The sequence below is a fragment of the Acinonyx jubatus genome, chromosome A2 (assembly GCF_027475565.1).
Source record: "Acinonyx jubatus isolate Ajub_Pintada_27869175 chromosome A2, VMU_Ajub_asm_v1.0, whole genome shotgun sequence".
NCBI lineage: Eukaryota > Metazoa > Chordata > Mammalia > Carnivora > Felidae > Acinonyx > Acinonyx jubatus.
Window position 1 is genome coordinate 101,941,855 of NC_069383.1, and position 21,625 is coordinate 101,963,479.

Below are 21,625 nucleotides of genomic sequence, written 5' to 3' on the forward strand. Positions count from 1 at the left end.
TGGCAGCGGCTCTAAGGACCTTGACGGGGCTGTGCTCGTCACCCCCGCTCGCCGTGGCTCCTGCTGGCGCTCAGAGCAACCAGCGTGAATGTTGCCCTGGGAAGCGTGTGCACCGCCAAGCTCCCTCAAAGCGAAACAAGCACTCGCAGACAGGATAAGCTCCCTGCGGATTAGAAGCGGTGGGAGCGGGAGGGCAGGAGTGAGAAGCCGCGGCTGGCCGTCTCCTCGAGGCTCCCGGGTCAGGCCACCGCCCTGGGAATCTCTACAGACCTGCTGAGCCCATGTCACCGTGGAAAAGGACTGGGCTGCCAGAAAACTCTTTGAAAGCTAGCGTGTTGTTCGTTATACATGCTTTTGACCCTGTTCACTGCCCCTGTGCCTCCTGAAGTCTGTTCCGAGAAAACTTGGCCTTCCCGCGGCCCCTTCCCGGTGCAGGGAGTCCCCGGGGCCCCTGCACCAACGGCCGGTCAGTCCTTCCGGGGAAGTCGGGAAAGCGAATGTTATTGCCGCCGTGCCCCCAAAATGTGTCAATCTACAGCGTATTAGGTGAGAGAATACAACACTCACAAAGGCAGCCAACGCTCTCCGGGTGGCACCAAGTAGAAAGGAAAGGCCCGCTCGCTACCATTGTGTTTCAATACTAATTATGTTTCCCGCCACAGCCAGTCAGGCGGGGTTTTTTGGTGTTTGAAAGGGAAGCTGCCCTTTGCGAATGCTTGGTCGGACCAGAAAAGAGCGTTGTGCCGATTGACAGGATGTCGGGATGTCAGGGAGGCCAGTGGGACACATCTGCCCGAATTCTCCCGTGGCAGCGTTGCCTGACTTCTTCCACAGAACTTTCTCAACTGCAGTAGCTGTCCTGAAATTCAGGGGTTCTTGCACGTGAAGGATCTGGGGAAGAAGTCATGGCGAAAGTTGTACGTGTGTTTGCGGAGATCGGGCCTCTACTGCTCCACTAAAGGAGTGTCAAAGGTGAGTTCGTTGTTGGTTTTTTTGTTTGTTTCTTTTAAATGTTTCTTTTGAGAGACGGAGGGTAAGGGGCAGAGAGAGAGAGAGAGAGAGAGAGAGAGAGAGAGAATCCCAAGCAGGCTTCATACTGTCAGTGCAGAGCCCAGTGCAGGGCCCAAACTCACAAACCATGAGATCGTGACCTGAGCCGAGATCAAGTGTCAGACACTTGACTGACTGAGCCACCCAGGTGCCCCAAAGGTGAGGTTTAAAGCCACCACCGCCTCCGTCACACCAGGCCAGCAGGGTTCGCAGTGGACATGGCTTCGCTTTAAAATGTGCCCAAGGCCCCTCCAAGCTCGTATTGACTTGTGAAGCGAACTCCGAGCTCCTGGCCCGCTCATCTCCCTCAGAAACCAGGCGACAACACAGACAGCAACGCCCCCTCGCTGCGCCCCTGGCTGGCCAGCCCCAGCCCCCCTCTGTGGCTTGGGAGCAGAGCGTCCTTAGCGGCCTGAGTCCCCGGAAGAGGCTGCCTCAGTTTCCATAGTTTGGAAGTTAGCCTCCAAGGTGGCCGTAAGGACGGCTGCCAACCTAATACGTGCTAATACAGGAGGGGTCGGGGCTGGGGGGACCCCAAGTGGGGGGGGGGGTTGTTTGGCGAGGGCCGGGTGGGTTTGGTCCTAACTTAGCGCTTACTTTACACGATGGTTGCAGTCTGTAGAGCGGCAGAGGGGAAAGAGCCGCATTGAGAGCGTGCGCAGCCTGCACTCTGTTGAGGAGCACGTGAGAACGTTCGCTCTTGGCCGTGCCTGACACGTTCTCCCCTGTGAACCTGACGACCCTTTTTTTCCCAGGAGCCCAGACACCTGCAGCTGCTGGCGGGCTTGGAGGACAGCAGCATATTCTCCCTGATCGCTGGCAGGAAGCAGTACTGCGCCCCCACGGACTATGGCTTCTGCATAAAGGTAGCCTGCCTCTCCCACCCCCCACCCCCCGCCCCACACCCCCGCACCCCTGTCCCGTCCCGGGGCTGCCACGCCCTGATGGCATCCCGCTGGAGACTTGGGAACTAGCCAACAAATGCCTTCCTTGGTGGTGGGAGTTTTTGGTTTATTTTCTAACAAACAGAGGTTCCCAGTGGATTTATCCATCCCTCTGTGCTTATGGTGTGTCAATCCTTGGGTAGCTAGCGGCTCAGAGAAAAGTAGGGAATATGATGGATAATGCGAGTCAATGGGCTCAGTGGCTTAGTGACCCGCCGCCCATCACTTGGGTGGCCTCCAGGGTACCGAGTGAGCCAACACTTTCTGTCTGAGCTTCCAGTCACCAGAATGGTATGTGTGCCCACAGCCCTGACCTGCCTCTGTGCACGTGTGTGAGAAGACACTGTGTGTGAGAGGACATACTCACATATATTTCCACATGTGTACGCACACACACCTCTATGGGAACACACAGAGGTACACACATACGCTCAGATGCACATACACATATGCACACACCTACAGGAACACAGACATGCACACACAATACACGTGCACACACACGCACCTACATCGATACAGAGATGCACACACATGTATATTTGTACACATACATACGCACACATACATACACTCATACACAATATGCACGCACAAATACACATGCACACCTACATGAATACAGATATATCCACACACGTGTACATAGGCACACACAAATACATGTGCGCACACACATGCACACCTATCATCGATACAGATGCACACACATGCATATATGTATACATACATATGCACACACAAACACACATGCACACTCATACACATTATGCACACGCATGCACACCTATGTGAATACAGGTACATGCACACACACATGCACATGTACAAGTACACGTGCACACACATGCATATACGTACACCTGCATATGCACACACAAACACACATGCACACTCATACACAATATGCACACACAAATACATGGGCACACATGTGCACACATGTACTATGCACACACATGCACACCTACATGAATACAGATACATGCACACACAAGTGTACATGTGCAAACACAAACAGACGTGCACACACATACATGTATGTACACCTGTATATGCACACACAAACACACATGCACACTCATACACAATATGCACACGCACACCTACGTGAATACAGATATATGCACACACACGTGTACATGTGCATGCACAAATACACGTGCACACACATGCATATACATACACCTGTATATGCATACACAAACACACATGCACACACATACACAATATGCACGTGCAAATACACGGGCACACACATACACATACTGTGCACACACAAGTGCACATGCAGGCATGAGCATACATGTGCACATGCACACACACCCCTGGTGAGGCAGTGGTGATGTTGGTCATCGTACGGTAGCGCTGTTTCCCGCACACTCGCTGTGCACTGGGTGCTGTGCTCAGGGTCCCCCTCCGTCTTACTGCATCTTCCCAGGTGCTCACAGGTAGGACCTGCACCAGCCCCGGTGCTCACGTCCGGTCACCATGAGTGTGCCTGGAGTCCCCCAGCTGGGCTGACCTCTGAGCCAGATTTCCACGCCGTCCCGAGGAGAGGTCAGGGAGCAGGGGGCGCGTTGCTCCCTAAAATACCAGCTGCTGCTTCACCCGGTGAAGCTTCTTGGGGTCGCAAGTAGTAGGAGTCCTAGGGCCCGAGGTGCTGGGGAGGCACCGGGAGGGCTGCAGCGGGGTGGGGGTCCTTTGGAACTCAGGTGGTCGGTGCTCCTCCCTTCCCCCCGGCTAGCACCTGCAGCGCTTGCCCCCATCGCCAGGTAAGCCCTGCTTCTGTGTGGGTGCACTTGCCGTCCCTGCACGGTGGCAGCTGTGACGGTGACCCCCTGCCGACCCCAGGCCGCTCATCCACCCCAGTCCCCTTCTCTGGGGTGACACCACCCTCACTCTCTGGGCTGCCCGTGGGGCCACTCAGATATGCCCTCGGGGGCTTCTCCCCTCGCTGGCTGAGCCCTGCAGGGCCGCTTCCTCAGCTGCCACCTCGGTGTTCCGGGGAGGCCACCGCACATCTTTTCATCCGGGCTCTCCTGTCAAATCCAGCCTTCCCTCCGCAGGGCAGGATGCCCCCTTGTCCCTGCGGCCACCGCCTTGTCTTGGGAGATTTGCTGTCCCATGTCTGTTCTCTGAGACTCCCTGTTGGAGGGTGGCTGAGCCCTCAGCTGCGCGATGGGGGCCAGGCAGAGGCGCCCTCTCTGGTGACACCTCCTGCCGCTGCCCGCCGTGTGCATACAGCCCTGCCGTCACACGGGCACGTTCCACACTCGCTGCGTCAACGCTCACCGGGTCATCGCTTGCCTCCTTCAGCCCAACAAAGTCAGGAGCGAGACGAAGGAGCTGCGGCTGCTGTGTGCCGAGGATGAACAGGGCAGAACTTGCTGGATGACGGCGTGCAGGCTCCTCAAGGTGCGTGGCGAGTCCTCCCAGCGTCCTGGCAGCCTGGCGCGCCCGCACGTCTGTCCGGACAGGGTCTCGAAGCTTCTCACAGATGCTTCACGTTCGAGAAGTCGGAGCCAGGGCGCTTGTGTGGCTCAGTCAGCTCAGCGTCTGACTGGTGACTTCGGCTTAGGTCATGATCTCGCGGTCCGCAAGTTCGAGCCCCGCATCGGGCTCTATGCTGACAGCTCAGAGCCTGGAGCCTGGAGCCTGCTTTGGATTCTGTGTGTCTCTCTCTCTGCCTCTTCCCCGCTCACACTCTGTCTCTTTCTCTCAAGACTAAATAAACGTTAAAAACATGTTTCTTAAAAAAAATTTTTTTTAATTATTAAAAAAAAATAAGAAAAAGACAAACTAGTTAGACCTATAAATCAAAGAGAAGTCGTTCCAGCGAATTATTGGAACTGCGAGCAGTGTTGGGGCCTCCTGAAGAGAGAGAACATACGTTTTCTTTCTTTGGCCTTAATTCCATGATCTTTTTATACTGTTTTGAAAGGTATCCTTAGATCATTGATTTTAAGGCTTAACGTTCTCAACTGTGTTTCAGACTAGAACTCTGCCTCTTAAATTCTAGCTTAGTTGCTGTTTGTCACGTTCGTGTAATTACTGGGTTCAAAACTAATACGTACATACATGTACATGCACACTGCACGCACACACGTATCCGTTTAGAGAAACACATATGCACATGCACACGCGTGTGCGTGTTATTAGCTCAGACAACGTCAGAGTAATTTACGCCTTCTTCATATTGATTCTTTGGTCCTTCCGAATTATTATGCTTTATTATCTGCATCAGGACTTCCTGCCTCAAAATCTGACCCATATGACGTTATTCTCGCTACCTCAGTGTTTTCTGCTTAGTGTTCACACGGCTTTTCTCTTCCCCTCGTCTCTGCTGCCTTTCCGGGTCCTTACACTTAGAGCTTGTCTCTGTTACAAACATAACGTAATTGTCTTTCTCCTCTGATAATCTTCATGTTCTCATTGGAGTGTTTGTTGGGAAGCATAGCGTTTCGATTATTAATATTTGTGCTTCAGTTCACCACTGACTATTTTCACTTCGTCCTGCCAGCCTGTCTTCTCCATTAAAAAAAAATTTGGTTGGGGGCGGGCCAGGGGAGACTCCTCAATTATTTTTGTTTCTTTTTTTTTTTTTAATTTTTTAAAGTTTATTTTGAGAGAGAAAGGTAGTGCGAGCAGGGGAGGGGCAGAGAGAGAGGGAGAGAGAGAGAATCCCGGTCGGGTTCTGCACTGTTAGCGCAGAGCCTGATGCGCAGCTCGATCTCACGCACCGTGAGGTCATGACCAGAGCCAAAATCGAGAGTCGGAGGCTTAACTGACTGAGCCACCCAGGCGCCCCTATCCGGCACTTTTATTCTGGAACCGAGGACAGACACACTGTAGGGTTGGAGCTGGGAACGCGTCACCCAGCCTGCAGGACACAGAAGGGAAGTGCAGCCCTCTTGGTAGCCTTGTCCTCACCTGCCCTTTTTCCTTGTCTGTGTGGTGGGAGCGGGGAACTGGAGCGTAGGCTGGGCGGCCGCAAGCGTGGGGGACCCTGCTTCTCGCCAGGGCACAGGCAGCGTGACCCAGCGAGCCGGTCGGGCAGTGAGCCTGGTGCTTGGGAAGAACGCCGTTGGGAACAGGCTGTGTACCTTCGAATCCAGATTCCTTACTTTACCGGGATCCTGAGCAACTTGCCTCCCTTCCCTGTTCACATCTGTTGTCAGATAGGGACAGAGGACACATTCTCTAAAAGGGAGAGTCTTGAACGAGACAGCAGCATAAAGCCTTTGGGACCGTACTTGGCCCATAGCAGCATTCAGTAGGGTTCACTGTTCTCAATTGATTACATCGTCACTGCCTGCTTATCCCTTGCCCAACAACATGAGCGAGCCAGTCAGCCACTGGTGTCTGGGGGGTGGGGGGTGGGGGGTGGGGGGTGGTGACAGTTACACAGGACCCAGGCAGTGTGCCGCATTGCGCGTGTGTCCGTCGGCTCACCGAGGCAGCTGGGGCACCACTCAGCACTGCCCTTCACCACCATGGGTTTGCCGCGTTCCGGGGCTTGTGGGGCTCACGTGGCCCCTGTGACCAACTCTGGCCTTTCCTCCGCAGTACGGGATGCTCCTGTACCAGAACTACAGGATCCCGCCACAGCGGAAGCCCCTGCTCCCCTCCTTCTCAACGCCAGTGGTGAGTCTCCGGAAGGCATCACAGTGCTTTGTACCCAGATGGTTTCAGGCGAGGTTGCCTGGAAAAGCTCCAGAACGAGCCCGTGCATCTCAGGGAAGCTGGTCTACACCACCCGTTCCCCTGCCCGGAAGGCGGATCTTGTCTTCTCGGCAGCGTGACTGCTGGGGACCGACCCCCCCGCCCCTCCACCATCCTGCATGCCCCTGAAGCCTGTTCAGGGAGGTGACTCTGTTCAAGCGGTCAGAGACTGTCACCGTCAACGTCCGGCTCTCACCCCTGTTCAGCCGTGGCGCCCGTGGGTGCTGTAGACCATTATGCGAGAACCTTCCCTGGTGGGAACCTAGAGATCATCATGAACGTCCTTGTTCCCGGGACATACTCCGCTTCCCAAAGTGCAGGAATGACTTGGTCCTCTCCAAACCCAATCTTAAAGCTCCTTCAGGTCCGTGCCTGGGAGACGTCGTAGGTCACAGGGGGGTCCGCGCCTCGCCCTGAATCAGGACTTGGTGTCTGCTGAGGGCTGAGCTCCCCACGGCATTCCCACCCCTTGATGTGTCCTGGTCCGGGCAGGTCACCTGTGAGGGACCCCGCAGTCCAAGCTCTTTGGCACCCGCAGCCTCACCAGCGTCATTAGAGGCCACAAGGGGACTGGAGCGTTTCTCCTTCTCCTCAAGAGAAACCAAAGCCATCCTTAGCTCCAGAGTGCCCCCCACTTCCGAACCCTGGAGTGGGGAGGCGGGATATTGCCGTCACCCTTTTCTGGCCACCTTTAGGACGGTGTTGCGTTCCCGTGTGCGGCTGAGGCCTCCTTCCCTACGTCGTAGGAACTTGCCCTTTCCTTCCAGCGCAGCGTCTCTGAGAACTCCCTCGTGGCCATGGATTTTTCCGGGCAAACAGGAAGAGTGATCGAGAACCCGGCCGAAGCCCAGAGTGCAGCCCTGGAGGAAGGCCACGCCTGGAGGGTAAGGGCAGGCCCCCTTGTGCGTGGCACCCCCCGCTGGTCTCCCCAAAGAGTGATCCTCTCTGGGGGTGTCGTCAGGGGAGGGGAGGGCGGCCTCTGAGGCTCAGATGGGGGTAAGCAGTTGGCGCGTGGGGTCTCCTCCGCATCCCCAGCGCCCACGCGCCCCACTGGCTCCCGGAGTAGGCGCGGGACAGGAGCAGAGCCCTGTGACTTCTTGGGTCCCGCTCGGAGCTGCTCTTGCTGGTGGGCGGTCTGTGGCCATGTGTGGGCAGCACGGAGCCCACCCTAATGAGGCCGATAGACATTGCACATCGTGGCTCGGCAACTAACCAGCTTCGTGGCCCTGGACGGTCTCCTCCCTTGAAGGCTCACGTTCTGACTTCCAGAAATCAGAACATCACCCTGACTGCAGACTTTCTAAGATTTACACACAACGTGTGAACCACGAACCCGCCGCTCTGGCTCAGAAAGTTCCGTGAACCTGAGCTTCAGAGCGTGTGGAGAACTCTCCGGAGCCCGTGTTTCCAGGCCTGCCTGAGTTCAGTGGCTCAGGCTTTTTTTTTTCCCAAAACTTACCAGGAATTTCACTGCGTGTGCTTTCCGAATCCCCCGGGATGCTTCTGTTTTTAAAACTGTGGTCAGGGGTTGCTTGGGTGTCTCCGTCGGTTGAGCGACTTCGGCTCAGGTCATGATCTCACAGTTTGTGGGTTCAAGCCCTGTGTCGGGCTGTGCTGGCAGCCCAGAGCCCGCTTCAGATCCTCTGCCCCTCCCACACTCCCACTCTCTCCCTCAAAAATGAATAAAAGACATTAAAAACAAAACAACGGTGGTCAGACACGGAGGGTGGCAGGTGGCTGTTGCTCCGTGGTCATCCTTCCCCGCCCCAGGTGTGTGTCCTCAGTGGCTGGCGGGCTGCATCCGTCCACTGTGTTAGCGCTAACATGGGCATTTCTTCTGCAGAAACGGAGCACACGGATGAATATCCTCAGCAGCCAAAGCCCCCTCCAGCCGTCCACCCTGAGTACGGGTAAGCACAGCATGCCAGTCTGGGACTTTTCCTCGTAAAGTTCCCATTCCCCCACCTCCACCCCCCGAGCTTCTCCAAGCCTCCAGGCACTGCGGGCACCACGAGTTGTGCAGCCGTGGGCATCGGGCCCCCGCGCCGATCACGAGTGCGCTGTGCCTTCACGGGAGCCATTCTGTGGACGGGCCAGGACCCTCCCCTCCTCTGTCTTCCCTCCCACAGTGATTCATCGGACACAGCACTGGTTTCACGGCCACATCTCCAGGGAGGAGTCACACAGGATCATTAAGCAGCAGGGGCTGGTGGACGGGTAAGGAGGCGCCGTCCGGGAGCGGGCATCTGCTGAGGTTTCGTTGTGCGAGCACATATTTCTCAGAGATCTGGGTGGTGGGCAGTCCTTACAGCCTCCTGTGAAAGAGGAGGTGTGGCTCAGGGTCAGCGTGCGTCGGGCCCAGCACAGCCAGTGAGTGTGGCAGAGGAAGGATCGCAGCCCATCCTGTCCGCCCATCCATTACCAAGTTCTGCCTCTTGGCGGAAATGCAGACAGAGAACACGGCCAGTTACTATTTTTTTGGGAGGTGGGGGGTGGGTATTTTGAGAGAAAGCATGTGAGCAGGGGAAGGGCAGAGAGAGAGGAGAGAGGGAATCCCAAGCAGGACCTATGCCGTCAGCACAAGAGCCCAGTGTCGGGACTCTGATCTCGCAGAACCGTGAGATCGTGATGTGAGTTGAAACCAAGAGTCAGACGCTCGACTGCCTGAGCCACCCAGGCGCCCCACAAGCCAGTTATTTTTCACTAATAAAGCAGCGGCAGTGGAAGAAAAATAGTTTTGCCCACCCCTTTCAGTGTGTGCATTTTATCAGCCAGCTTGTGCCGAGAACAAACAGCCACAGACTTTGGTGGCTTTGAGCCACAAAGATGTACCGTTTCTCACGGTGGGAGTCCGTGGAGCCTGTCCTCACGTGGGCCAGCCGGCAGGGGGCAGGGGGCGGGTGTTGCTATTGGATGGGGAGATGGGCATGTGTGCCAACGGGTTAGCCTGGGGTCACTCACACTGGAGCCGTCACAGGGTTCCCGGGAGTACGAGAGGTCAAACCCCAGTGCACAAGTACTTTTAAGGGCTAATATCCCATCAGCCATGGCACCCCCCCCCCCCCCCCGCCCAGTCTTGCTCAGCATGGCTCTGGTTTCCCTATTTTTCATCTTTTACAAGTTTTATTATGGGAATTTTAAAAAGTTACCCAAGGGAGAAAAGTATAGTGAGCCCCCACTTAATCCTTGTCTGGTTTTATCAGTTCGCTAATTTCAGTTTGTCTGTTTCCCTTCCCACCATTGTTGGCTTCTCTTCTACTCCTCCTCCCTGGGTCCTTCTGGAATATTTTAAAATTAAAATCCCAGACATTCCACATTTTTACCAGTAAACGTAGTCAGTGTGTCTCTAAAAAATAAAGACCTCTGTCTTTTGACACAGCCACAAAATCATTGTTATCCTTAATGCAGTAAACAAGAATTCCTTAATATCATCTAAAATCCAATCTGGGTTCAAACTTCCCTAATTGTTGCCAAAAAAAAAAAAAGAAATCCTCTACATTGAGCTGGTTCAAATCGGGACCAACAAATTGCCTTTGGTTGCTAGATCTTTCGGGTCTCCTCAGATACCACCGTCTCCCTCTGCTTTTCTTCTGTGGCTCTTTCTCGCGTGTCTGTGCGTGGGAGGAGCGGGTGGGTTGCTAGTGGTGCACTTGTGGTTCCTCGAATACCCTCTTCTGTCTCCCTTGTTCCCTGTCACGCGGTAGATGGAGCAGCACGTGAATGCACGTGTGTGTGCATGTATGTATATGCCCTTGTGTGGTAGTGTGTGTGTGTGTGTGTGTGTGTGTTTATACCTGTGTGTGTGAATGCACGTGTGTATGTGCATATGTGTGTGTGTGTCTATCCTTGTTCCCTGTCATGCGGTAGATGGAGCAGCACGTGAATGCACGTGTGTGTGCATGTATGTATATGCCCTTGTGTGGTAGTGTGTGTGTGTGTGTGTGTTTATACCTGTGTGTGTGAATGCACGTGTGTATGTGCATATGTGTGTGTGTGTCTATCCTTGTTCCCTGTCACGCGGTAGATGGAGCAGCACGTGAATGCACATGTGTGTGCATGTATGTATATGCCCTTGTGTGGTAGTGTGTGTGTGTGTGTGTGTGTGTGTGTGTGTGTTTATACCTGTGTGTGTGAATGCACGTGTGTATGTGCATGTGTGTGTGTGTCTATCCTTGTTCCCTGTCACGCGGTAGATGGAGCAGCACGTGAATGCACGTGTGTGTGCATGTATGTATATGCCCTTGTGTGGTAGTGTGTGTGTGTGTGTGTGTGTTTATACCTGTGTGTGTGAATGCACGTGTGTATGTGCATATGTGTGTGTGTGTCTATATGCCCTTGTGTGTCCGTGTGTATGTGGGTACCTGTGTCTGTGAATGCACATGTGTGTGTACCTATATGTTTGTGTGCGTCTATATGCCCTTGTGCAGTCGTGTGTGTGTGTACCTATGTGTGAATGCATGTGTGTGTGTGTTTGTGTGTGTCTGTATGCCCTGGTGCGGTCGTGTGTGTGTGTGTGTACCTGTGTGTGTGAATGCACGTGTGTGTGCATGTGTAGGTATGTGTGTATATGCACATGTGTGTTCCTGTGCACCCAGATACACAAAATGTGTACGTGTGTATATGCGTGTGCACGTGCCTGTGGACAGGTGTATGCATGAACTCTCACGCCCCACCAACCCGCAGACTCCTGCAGAGGGCGAGCTCCCTGCCCCCTTCCCCTCTGCCCGCAGCCCACCCCACAACCTGGAGAAGGATCTTTCCAGGGGCAAACCTACCTGTGTCTTCCCCTCTACTAAAATACCCCTGGCGGCTCATGTCATTTCCTGCAGCATCTCTGGCTCTGTCCCCGACCCTCCCCACCCCTACACCTCCACAGCCCCCGGTCTCCACCTCGCTCTGTCTGTACCCCACTCCTCCACTGGCGGAAGGAAACTTCTTTGTCCAGATTTGAGTTCTTTGTAGCTTTCCCTTCCCCCAGGGCAGAGAGAGGGGTCCCGTCCTGGGGCTCACGCAGCACTGTTCAGAGCCCTAGCAGTGCTCGCCAGCCACGGAGGAATCGTCTGTATACACCTCCTCAGATTTGACCAGTGCCCCTGTTGATCCTGGAAGCCAAGGTTCGTCTGCGGCTTCTGCTAGCTGTGTGACCCTGGGGAACCTGCTGACTTCTCTGTGTCCCACTTTCCACATCATGAAATGAGGACAGGGGCGCCCGGGCGGCTCAGTCGGTTGAGCGTCCGCCTCTTGGTGTCGGCTCAGGTCATGAGCCTGGGGTCGTGGGATTGAGCCCCGCGTCACAGTGTGAGGCCTGCTGGGGCTTCTCTCTCTCCCTCTTCCCCTCCCCTGCTCACATTCTGTCCTCCTCTTTCTCAAAGAAAAAAAAGAAAGAAATGAGGACATTGACAGTGTCACCGTTGGGGCTGAATGAGTCCATGTGTGCAGTGACCGTGACCGTGCTGTGACCCCGATCATGGTCAGGCCCTGGCACAGCCCGCTAGCTCCTGGGTCTCCACGAGCGCACTGGTGAGCACATCTGAAGGGGCTCCCCCCTGTACCTTGTCCTCACCACGTTCCTCTCTGTGCTGCGTTCAAGACTTCCTGACCCGGCCACGTGTCGTGACACATAGTCTTCCCCGCGGCCTGTCTTTACGCAGGGTCTGGGGTTTGCTGGTGGCGATCGCTGTCCCCTCGGGCTCCACGGGCTGTGCGCTGTCGTGCGGGTCTATTTTCCCGGCGGCCAGTCTCCTTGTCGGGGCTGCGGGATGGGCGTCATGGAGCTGATCCGTGGCAGGTCTGGGAATCTTGCGGACTCCCAAGCCACGCCCTTTTCAGCCCACAGGTTCTGAGTTAGTAATCACTGCCGGCAGGTGGCTGTTGGGCATGACCTATAAAACCCAGCCTTTGGGGTCGCCTCAGGATTTCCCCGGGTCGAGCCCAAACACAGGCAGTGGGACAGTGCCCGTTCCCCTGGCTACTCTGGGGCCACGAAGTGACAGGGAGCTAACTAAGGTGACAGAGACACCGAGCTTTCCCTGTCAGACAGCCTGGAGCCCTAGAAGCTCCTGAGCTTCTCCCGGAAGGATGGATTCTTTGGAACGAAATCACCCCAAAGGCAGATCTTTGATGTAGACGAAGAATGGGGTGTGAGGCTCTGCCCAGGGGAGGGGGTAGGCCCCCTGGCCCCCTCGAGGTGCTGTGTGATGCCCACACCCCACGTGGGTCCTGCGATTCTTAGCACCGTCCCCCCCTGCCCACCCCTCGAGTCGTGGGACTCAGCTCTGGCTGGCGTCTCCCAGACGGTGTTCTGAAGAACATGCCTTCTGGAAATTCTAGAACACAGGGGTTTGTGGTCCCCGTAAGGCTGGAAAACTGAGCTGGGGCCCCCAGGCGCTCACAGTGAATGTTCCCATTTTAAAGGCTCTGAGAAGACCCGTAGTAAAATAAAACATTTACTTGCTTTTTTAAAAAAAATACTAATTTTTGAGAGAGAGAAAACACGACCAGGAGAGGGGGAGAGAGAGAGAGAGAGAGGAGAGAGAGAGAGAGAGAGAGAGAGAGAGAGAGAGAGAGAGAGAGAGAGAATGAATCCCAAGCAGTCTCTGCACTGTGAACACAGAGTCCGACGCAGGGCTGGATCCCACGACCCTGGGATCATGACCTTGAGCCGAAATTAAGAGTCAGACACTTAACCGACTAAGCCCCCCAGGCGCCCCTTCTTGGCCTCTTTGATACAGGACTTTCCAGTCTAGTTAGCTGCTTTCCGTCTTAATACTTCAGTCTGATGATGGCTTCACTGGTGACTCAGAGTTTGGTTTTAATACCTTTGAAAAGCAGGCTTAGGTCCGTGTCACTTGGATGCTGGCGTTGGGACATTTTTCTCTTCCTTTCTCAGGTGCATTAACGGTCTTTGCAGCCACTGCCAGGTGTGCTCATGTGAAAGCAAAGACCAGTCCTTCTTTGTGCTTTTCTGATTTGTATGTGGTTTTTTTTTTTTTTTTATCTTGAAGTAAATTCCAAATCGTGGAAAAGTTGCCAGAGGAACGTAATGAATTCCTGTATGCGTTTTCTCAGATTCCCCAGCCGTCAACACGGTGGCCCGTTTGGATTATCATAGTCTCTCTCCTCCCCTCCCTCCTCCTTTTTTTGTCTGAACCATTTGGGAGTAAGTTACAGCGTGATGTTCCTTGTCTCCTACTTATCCCAGTAGGAAATTTCTAAGAACAAGGACTTGTCTTATTACATAACCAGAGTACCGTTAGAAAAACCAGGAACTAGGGGCGTCTGGGTGGCTCAGTCGGTTAAGCGTCCGACTTCGGCTCAGGTCATGATCTCTCAGTTCGTGAGTTCTAGCCCCGCGTCGGGCTCTGCGCTGACCGCTCGGAGCCTGGAGCCTGTTTCCAATTCTGTGTCTCCCTCTCTCTCTCTCTCTCCCTGTCCCCTGCTCATGCTCTGTCTCTCTCTAAAAAATAAACATTATTTTAAAAATTAAAAAAAAATTAGGAAGTAAACATCCGTGTGGTTCTGGTATCCAGTATGCACACTTATTCCAACTTTTCCTAGTGGTTCTGATCACATCCTTTGTGGGAAAAGAAAAAAACCCTTAATTCTAAATACTCCCTACACGGTGTGTCTCTTTAGCCTTTCTGTCCTTTGTCGACACTTGGTCTGAGAAGAAGCCAGGAATTGCAGAGTGCCCCTTGGCTTGAACGCGTCTGGTCGCTCGGGGTTCAGCTGGGTCACCACTTTGCAGGAAGGGACATCGAGTCACTGGTGGTGCACAGTCAGGAGGATTGTCTTGTTCCCGGTGCAGGTGCCTTAAATGCTTGGTGGTGACGGTATTGACCGGGTTTCTCTGACGGACAGTCACTGTGTTTCCCTTTGTAATAAATACGTATTAGGGGGATGATGGTTTGAGACTGAAAACACTGTTTTTCACCAATTTTCATCTGCTGATGTTCACGCCCATTAACAATCGTCTTGATCGGTAGTAACCCGCAAGACGGTTTCTAACCCATCGTTCCCAACCTAGTTAGCTTCCTTTCTGCTCTCAGGAAGCGCTTTCTCCTCTCCGCTGTTAATTTCGTCGTCTGTTTATTTGTAATATCTGTATATACTCACGGATTCCTGTTTTATCCTCTGAGTTATAACCTGTGACTTCTGATACTTAACCTCTGATGCTGCCTCCTGGATCATGACCCTTTGAACGTATTACTTTCCGGCACAAAATGGTCCAGCTACATCATATTCTTTCCCTGCCGTGGCCCTAGAGTCCACTGCATCTCTGAGGAGCTCTGGGTCCTTTCAGTGCAGGGTGATATTCAGAAACCAGGCTGGATGCGAGGTCCCTGCAGCCACCGCAGGCCACCCGGATACTAAGGCATCGTGGCTGCAAGCCTGTCTTAGCAGCAGGAGCAGGGAAATGTGTGAGTGTGTGTATATGCGTATGCACAGGTGCACACATACACCTACGCGTCTAAAAAGTCTGCATTTTAAAAGTTTACCATCAGCTGATCTTTTTCCATTCCCAGGCTTTTTCTCCTCCGAGACAGCCAGAGCAATCCAAAGGCTTTTGTGCTCACGCTGTGTCATCATCAGAAAATTAAAAATTTCCAGATCCTTCCTGTAAGTATCGGTCACATCACACCAAGCCTCATTTTTGTTCGTTTTCTGGGTCCGTGCTTCCTGAATTTTCAAATTCCAAACGAACCAAACTACAGATCGATCATTAGGCATCAGACAGGCCCAAGCTCACAAGAGGGATACTTTCAAGAGTCTCTGGAGAAGGCTGTTGTCTGACATTGGGGACGGCATTTCCTCAGAAATAATATTTAAAATGGTGGCGTTGCACTGAGGCCCACCCGCGTTGTAGCTGACTCGGCACCAATGGGGAGGAGCGAGGTCAGCTGGTGGGTGGACGTATGACAGAGCCGTGAGCCGGGGAGCCTGGCGCCGGGGCACGTATGGCACAAGACAGGGTCTTCACGGTAGGTTTGACTCTCGGCCACTCGAATCTGAGGATTGGTCTGATTTATGCTGGTGTGTACCTGGTGACCCAAGAAAGTTGTAGAAACACTGACCCGTGGTCACATGGCCCCCAATGAGAAGTTGCATTGCACTTTCACTCGGTCCTTGGATCAGAAAACAGGAGCACCTCGGTGGCTCAGTCGGTTAAGCATCCGACTTTGGCTCAGGTCACGATTTATGGTTTGTGAGTTCGAGCCCCGCGTCGGGCTCTGTGCTGACAGTTCAGAGCCTGGAGCCTGCTTCAGATTCTGTGTCTCCCTTTCTGCTCCTCCCCGCTCACTCTCCGTCTCTCTCTCTCTCAAAAATAAACATTAAAAAGAAACAAAAAAAGAGTCTACCTTTGAGCAGCTCTGAAAACATCATTACCAAATACGTCAGTCAGCACCATTTTTTTAAAGAAAATTTTTGTTAGATTTTTCAAGCGTAAGTTCTGTCTCTCTTTGGTGTTCCAAAGCTCAGATTCTAGTTCATGACTGAGCGCTTCTGTGGGAGACGGCTGTCTGCACCTCCATGAAGCCACCATTCAGTTGGGGATATTATATACAAAATTGACATTAGGTGTTTTACATAATTAAGTGATAGATTCTGCAGGTGGTAGTAACGTTCCTGAAATGTTTCCTGCGGGGCCCAAACCCAGGGAATATTCTGCCGAAAGAGGGGAATGACGTCTTTTCCTGTCAGGGATTCACAGTCCGGCGGCCACGGAAAGTTCCAGAAGGCTCAACATAACCGAATGCATCTGTTTCACACTGTTGAGCCTGGTGTTTCCGAAGCTTGCCTGAGCCTAGGATTGTGGCATCCCAGGAGTCACACGGAGGCAGGAAATGCGGGCTGGATTTCCCGTCTGGGCCGTCTGGGTAGCTTTTGTGGATCTGAGCAAGCCACCGGCTGGGCACGTCCTGTGGTGCCGTCGCCTCTGGCTGTGTTTCAATGCCCTCGTTCTACAAATAAGGACAAGGAGAGCCCGAGGGCTGCCAGCGGCTCGCCCTGGACCCCAGCGGGAGGAAGGGACCGGGTCTGGCTCTGAGGCCAGGCTTCCCCAAGTCCATAAAGCATTCTGCGCAAACCTGGGAATCATCAGCCAAGAAGTGCTTCGTCCATGGTTCGTTCTGTTTACCGCTGCCTCCTGTCGTGGACACAGACGTTCTCGTTCTCTTCGCCTGAGATCGAAAATCGAGTGAAAACGTATCTTACGGGCAGGCAGAGTGGGTAATGCCGTTCGCCCAAAGAACCCCAAATTCTAGAAGTTATCAGGGTAGCTTGAGACTTAGAGCAACAAGACCGCAGCCCCTGTGCTTGAAAACAGGGTGTGTTGTGCATCCAGCAGTATTTTGGAGTCAAGAAGAGGTTCTGGGTTTACCACTGAGACATTTCAAGCCAGTTTGCTCCAAGAGGATGACAGCGCTTGCAGCCTTTTTTTTAAAAAAAAGTTTATTTATTGAGAGAGCGAGAGAGAGAGAGAGAGAATCCCGAGCGGGGTCTGCACGGTTAGCACAGAGCCTGACTGGGGGCTCGAACTCCCCAACTGAGAGATCATGACCTGAGCTGAAATCAAGAGCCGGAGCCTAACCCACCGAGCCCCCCCCTCCCCCATGCGCCCCAGAGCTCTGCAGTCCTTGCATGTCACCTTCGCAGAGTTCAACCTGGCGTCAGGAAAGTCGTTCGCTGTGGGAGGGACCGCGGAGTGCCCCCCACCCCCCACCTTGATAAAAAATAGCCACCAAACACGCTGGGGGCTGGGGAGGCGCTTTCCGCAGCTGCTCTTACCAGCGACGCCTTGCGGTGACCCCACACTCGCGCCGCCGCATTCCCCGAGGGGCGGCCGCTAACGCGGTGAGTGTTCTCATGTCCCCGTAGTGCGAGGATGACGGGCAGATCTACTTCAGCCTTGACGACGGGAACACCAAGTTCTCCGACCTGATCCAGCTCGTGGACTTCTACCAGCTCAACAAAGGAGTCCTGCCTTGCAAACTGAGGCACCACTGCATCCGCGTGGCCTTATGACCTCACACTGACTCTCGGCGGAGCCTGGAGGAAGCTGACACTGGAACGAGGGAAGGGGATGTACGTCGCGAAGAGCACACGTCTGTTGTTCTGCACCCTGGGGAGGGCGGGGGGGAGGGGTGGGGGGTGGGTCCGTCGGGGTCGGCCGGCCAGGACGGACCGGTCGCTGGACTGGACGGTGATTTGCTGCTGCGGAGCCGGCAGGAGCGTCTCCCTCCGCACCGGCGAGATCAGGGAGGCGCCGGAGAGATGAGCAGGTGGGAGAGGAAACCGGAACGATGGTCTCAGCTGGGCCACGTCGGAACCAGAACCGGAGACGAGTAATTGGAAGTGAACTCTTGCCCTGGAATAATCTTGACAATTAAAACTGATATGTTTACTTTTTTTGTATCGATCACTTTTTGCACTCCTTCTTTGTTTTCAATATTGTACTCGGCCTCTGTCAGAGGGGGTGTGGCGTCCAGTGCGCAAGCTCCAGAGACTGGCTCCGGGGGGGCCCGCCCCCTGGTTGTTGCCGGAGGGTGGTGCCGGCCCTGTGCAGTTGCCGGGGGCGGATTCGGCTCCCAGGTCACAAACCACCCCCAGCCCCTCCCAGAATACTTGAAGAGCTTCTTTTTTAAAAATAAATAAAAGGTGTCACCTGTGGTAGGCATTTGGCACGTTTTGTGGACCCAGGCAACCACGTCTGTCGGTCATTCCCCTATGCACAGATGTCCTGCACACCTGTTACCTGTGTGTCCTATCCTCCACAGTTCAGGAGACCTGGGTTTGTTTGTTTGTTTGTTTGTTTGTTTGTTTGTTTGTTTGTTTTGGAAAATGCTCTGTTCCACAACACGGCAGCGGGCCCCTTAGCTGGACGCAGGGAGCGTCCCCGGGACACACCGGGCACCCAGGGCCGGCCGCTGGGGGCCCCCTTTCAGCCTGTTCTAGGGCGATCGCTGCCTTACTCTTAACCGCCCCCCCCCCCCCCGCCGCCCCCACCGTGGCTGGGTCCCTTCCTGGCTCTTGTCCCTGCCGGGGGTTGAAGGATCTAAAAGGAAAATGGCACTTGGTTGACTTCCCGCTGTGGCCCGGGGGTTTCCATGGTGATAAAGACGGAAACATTGGAAAGGGCATGTCTGCAGCCTGGCATTTAAAGGTCTTCGCTCCATAGCCTCCATTCTGCTGAAAACCCCCTTGAGCCGGTGTACGCGGGGGCTCCCCCTCAGACGGCTGGCGCTCAGAAGTACCTCACAGCAGTCATAGGCATTGAAGAGTCTTATCAACACACCCTGTTTACCCCTCTGGGGGGCTGAGTCACACGGGGGTGGGGGGGCTGGAGTGTCCCTCCGCACGCCCCTTAGCAGAGTCACCAGGTGTGAGAGTGGCCGTGTCCTTCCCTTCGGTCTCTGCAGAGCAGAAAGGTCTCCCTTGACAGGTGTACAGACTAGTGTGGTGAAAATGGTCCCCTTTTCTGAGATCAGTCACCACATGTGACTGGTCCTCTGGATGGGTGCCAGCCACTAGGTGGCCTGGCCCTGACCCAGCACCATGCCCCTGGAGGAATGTGCCCACGGTGTGGGACACATGTGGCCGGCTTCAGTGACACAGATGCCCTCGAAGGAACTCTAGGGTCTAGAAACACTGTATTTCACTTTACAGGTCTCACTCTACTCGTCTTCCGTGAAACGTCTACTTACACAAATACAGACTTTGTGGTAAAACGTTTTGAACCATAAACGCTCAGCTGCGTTCTCTTCTTTCTGTGGCCACTTCTGTCTTTCAGACTATTGACACGTAGGTAATTCTCAAGTCCTACCTGGCGGCAAGCTTCCGGGGCCCTTCACCTTGGATCGGCTCTTTATTCGCACAGTTCGACATTTTTCTTTTCACCGGTTCGAAGCCGAACCTTAAAAAAGTTCTATGATTTCTTTTTCCTTTTTTTTTTTCTCTTTACATAGACCAGTAAGATGAGACTCTCACGGCCCTCTCCAATAGACAGCATCCACAGCATTTTGTATTTATAAACCTGCCTTTTATTTAAAAGGAAGACAAAAGCTGGCCTCTGACGCACAGTCTGTGTGTCGCCGGTTTGACGTAGTCTTTTGGACCTCCCTGGCCGCGGTCAAGTGCTGGAGGGTGGGACCCCCACCCCCCAGTCTGCAGCTGTCTCACTGCTGGGCCTGGTGGCTGGGAGTTACCCCCCGAAAGCAGCCGGTCCCTCAAGGATGTGGGCGTCCAGCCCAGCCACTCAGGGGCTGAAGGACGTTCAACTTTTATTTTTATATTTAGATGACATGAATGTAAACGGGACAGCTCAGGGTCATTTTAGAGCCTGTTGACTTTTTAATCTCTCTGCCTGTGATTTTCCTCTCCGAAGTCGAAAACCCCACATAGCAACCTGGACTTTGTTCAGGGAAGGAAATACCAAATGCCTCGGGGATTCAAGGTTCATGGGTGAGCTCTGTTCCCTTCGGTCGTTAAGTTCTAGAATGTTGTTTTGTTCGCTAAACCGTGAAGAAATGCGTGCCTCACCTAGCTGTTTGGTCCTCTCTTTTCTGCACTTAATACCTGACGGTTTGACCAAGAGACTCACCTTTGCGGGGCGGGACCTGCTCGTGGTGGATGGCGATATCACAGCACAAGCAGTGGTCTGACCTGTAAACATTTTCAGGGAATGCAGAAAGGGTTCAGGGACAAAACCTTTATTCCACATGCTTTGCTCCTTTCTGTACATAGCTCTGCGGCTTGTGAACCTAATTGTAAACGTTCAGGTATTTTTGTACAAATAAGGGACTTGACGTTCTGTTTCTTGTAATTAGAAATAAACATTACTGTAGCGTTCTTCATTTTTCACGGCTCGTGTGTCTGTTTCTGTGTTTTGAAACCCTCCAGCTGGGCAGCCCCTAAAAACCTTTGGAAATCACATAGACTACCAGCAGTGTGCTTCTTGGCGCTGGTCAAGCACGAGTTGGAAAGGAATTGACGTGTGATGCACGAGCCCTCATGGCCCTGTTGAGAGACTCTGGACTCCGGTGACACAGGCCAGGTGCCTCCGTGTTGGTGCCAGGATCCTCTCAACGGCCTCTTCCCCCTGCACCCACACCGCAGAATCGCACGCCTCGGGGTGCTTTGGAGGTAGTCTGATCTCCACACAAGTTTTGCAGACACCTCAAGAGACTCATGGATGTTTGTCTCTGAGAAATCCAGTGGCTTTGTTCCCACTGCGGTGGGACAGAGCTGGGTTTTCTAGTCAAATAAGAAGTTGGTAGAAAGATCAAGGGAACGAATGCCCCGGGTCTCTGCTGCCCCAGGACCTCACTTGAGGGACCCCGGTGGGTGTACCCCTTACCCGTACTCAGGCCTGACTCACCGCCTCCCGTCCCACCTGGGCAGAGAGTGAGGGAATACTGTCACGAGCCAGGCTTGTCCACCAGCAGGGGCACAGCTGTGGCATTTGATCCCCTGTCATTTGTTTTCAGAATCCAGGTCCCTGATTTCTGCTCGTCCCCTATGAGGCAGGCCCGTCTCGGGAGGAAGAGTAGTAGGAAGGATTTGATCTTGGTGTGCTCGCGAGACGGGTGTGTGTGACACGATCACGTTGGGCCTGGGGCGTGATCAGGTGTGGGGAGTCTGTGTTGTGGGCTGGGGTGTGTCCATAGTGCGGGAGATGAGAATCAGACGGGTGGGGGGAGGGGGCATGTGGAGGGGGGCAGAGAGGGAGACTGGACCAGGCTGCTAGGTGCCGTGACCAGAGTGTGCTGGAGTGGGGGTGTGGGGGCACCATGGCAAGGAAGAACCTCCTGTTTCCGTCCACCCAGAGCCCAAGGTAGGGGAGGAACCACCCGGCCGGGGTCTGAGATGTGGATTTCATGGTCCCTCCAAAGAAGATGATGTAAGCC

The 21,625-nt window shown here is 53.9% G+C and overlaps 1 protein-coding gene across 9 annotated transcripts in view; it reads left to right on the top strand.

The window, feature by feature from the left end:
* The window catches only part of GRB10 (growth factor receptor bound protein 10), a 182,866-nt gene extending 162,299 nt beyond the window's left edge, over positions 1-20,567 (top strand). For all 9 annotated transcript variants that reach the window (XM_053218707.1, XM_053218705.1, XM_053218700.1 and 6 more), the window contains 9 exons: positions 835-972; positions 1,806-1,916; positions 4,314-4,412; positions 6,564-6,641; positions 7,487-7,603; positions 8,563-8,629; positions 8,849-8,936; positions 15,245-15,338; positions 17,598-20,567. In XM_053218707.1, the coding sequence (XP_053074682.1) occupies positions 835-972; positions 1,806-1,916; positions 4,314-4,412; positions 6,564-6,641; positions 7,487-7,603; positions 8,563-8,629; positions 8,849-8,936; positions 15,245-15,338; positions 17,598-17,744 (939 nt within the window). In that variant the 3' untranslated portion in view covers positions 17,745-20,567. The remainder of the gene's footprint in view (positions 1-834; positions 973-1,805; positions 1,917-4,313; positions 4,413-6,563; positions 6,642-7,486; positions 7,604-8,562; positions 8,630-8,848; positions 8,937-15,244; positions 15,339-17,597) is intronic.
* The last annotated feature ends 1,058 nt before the right edge of the window (positions 20,568-21,625 follow it).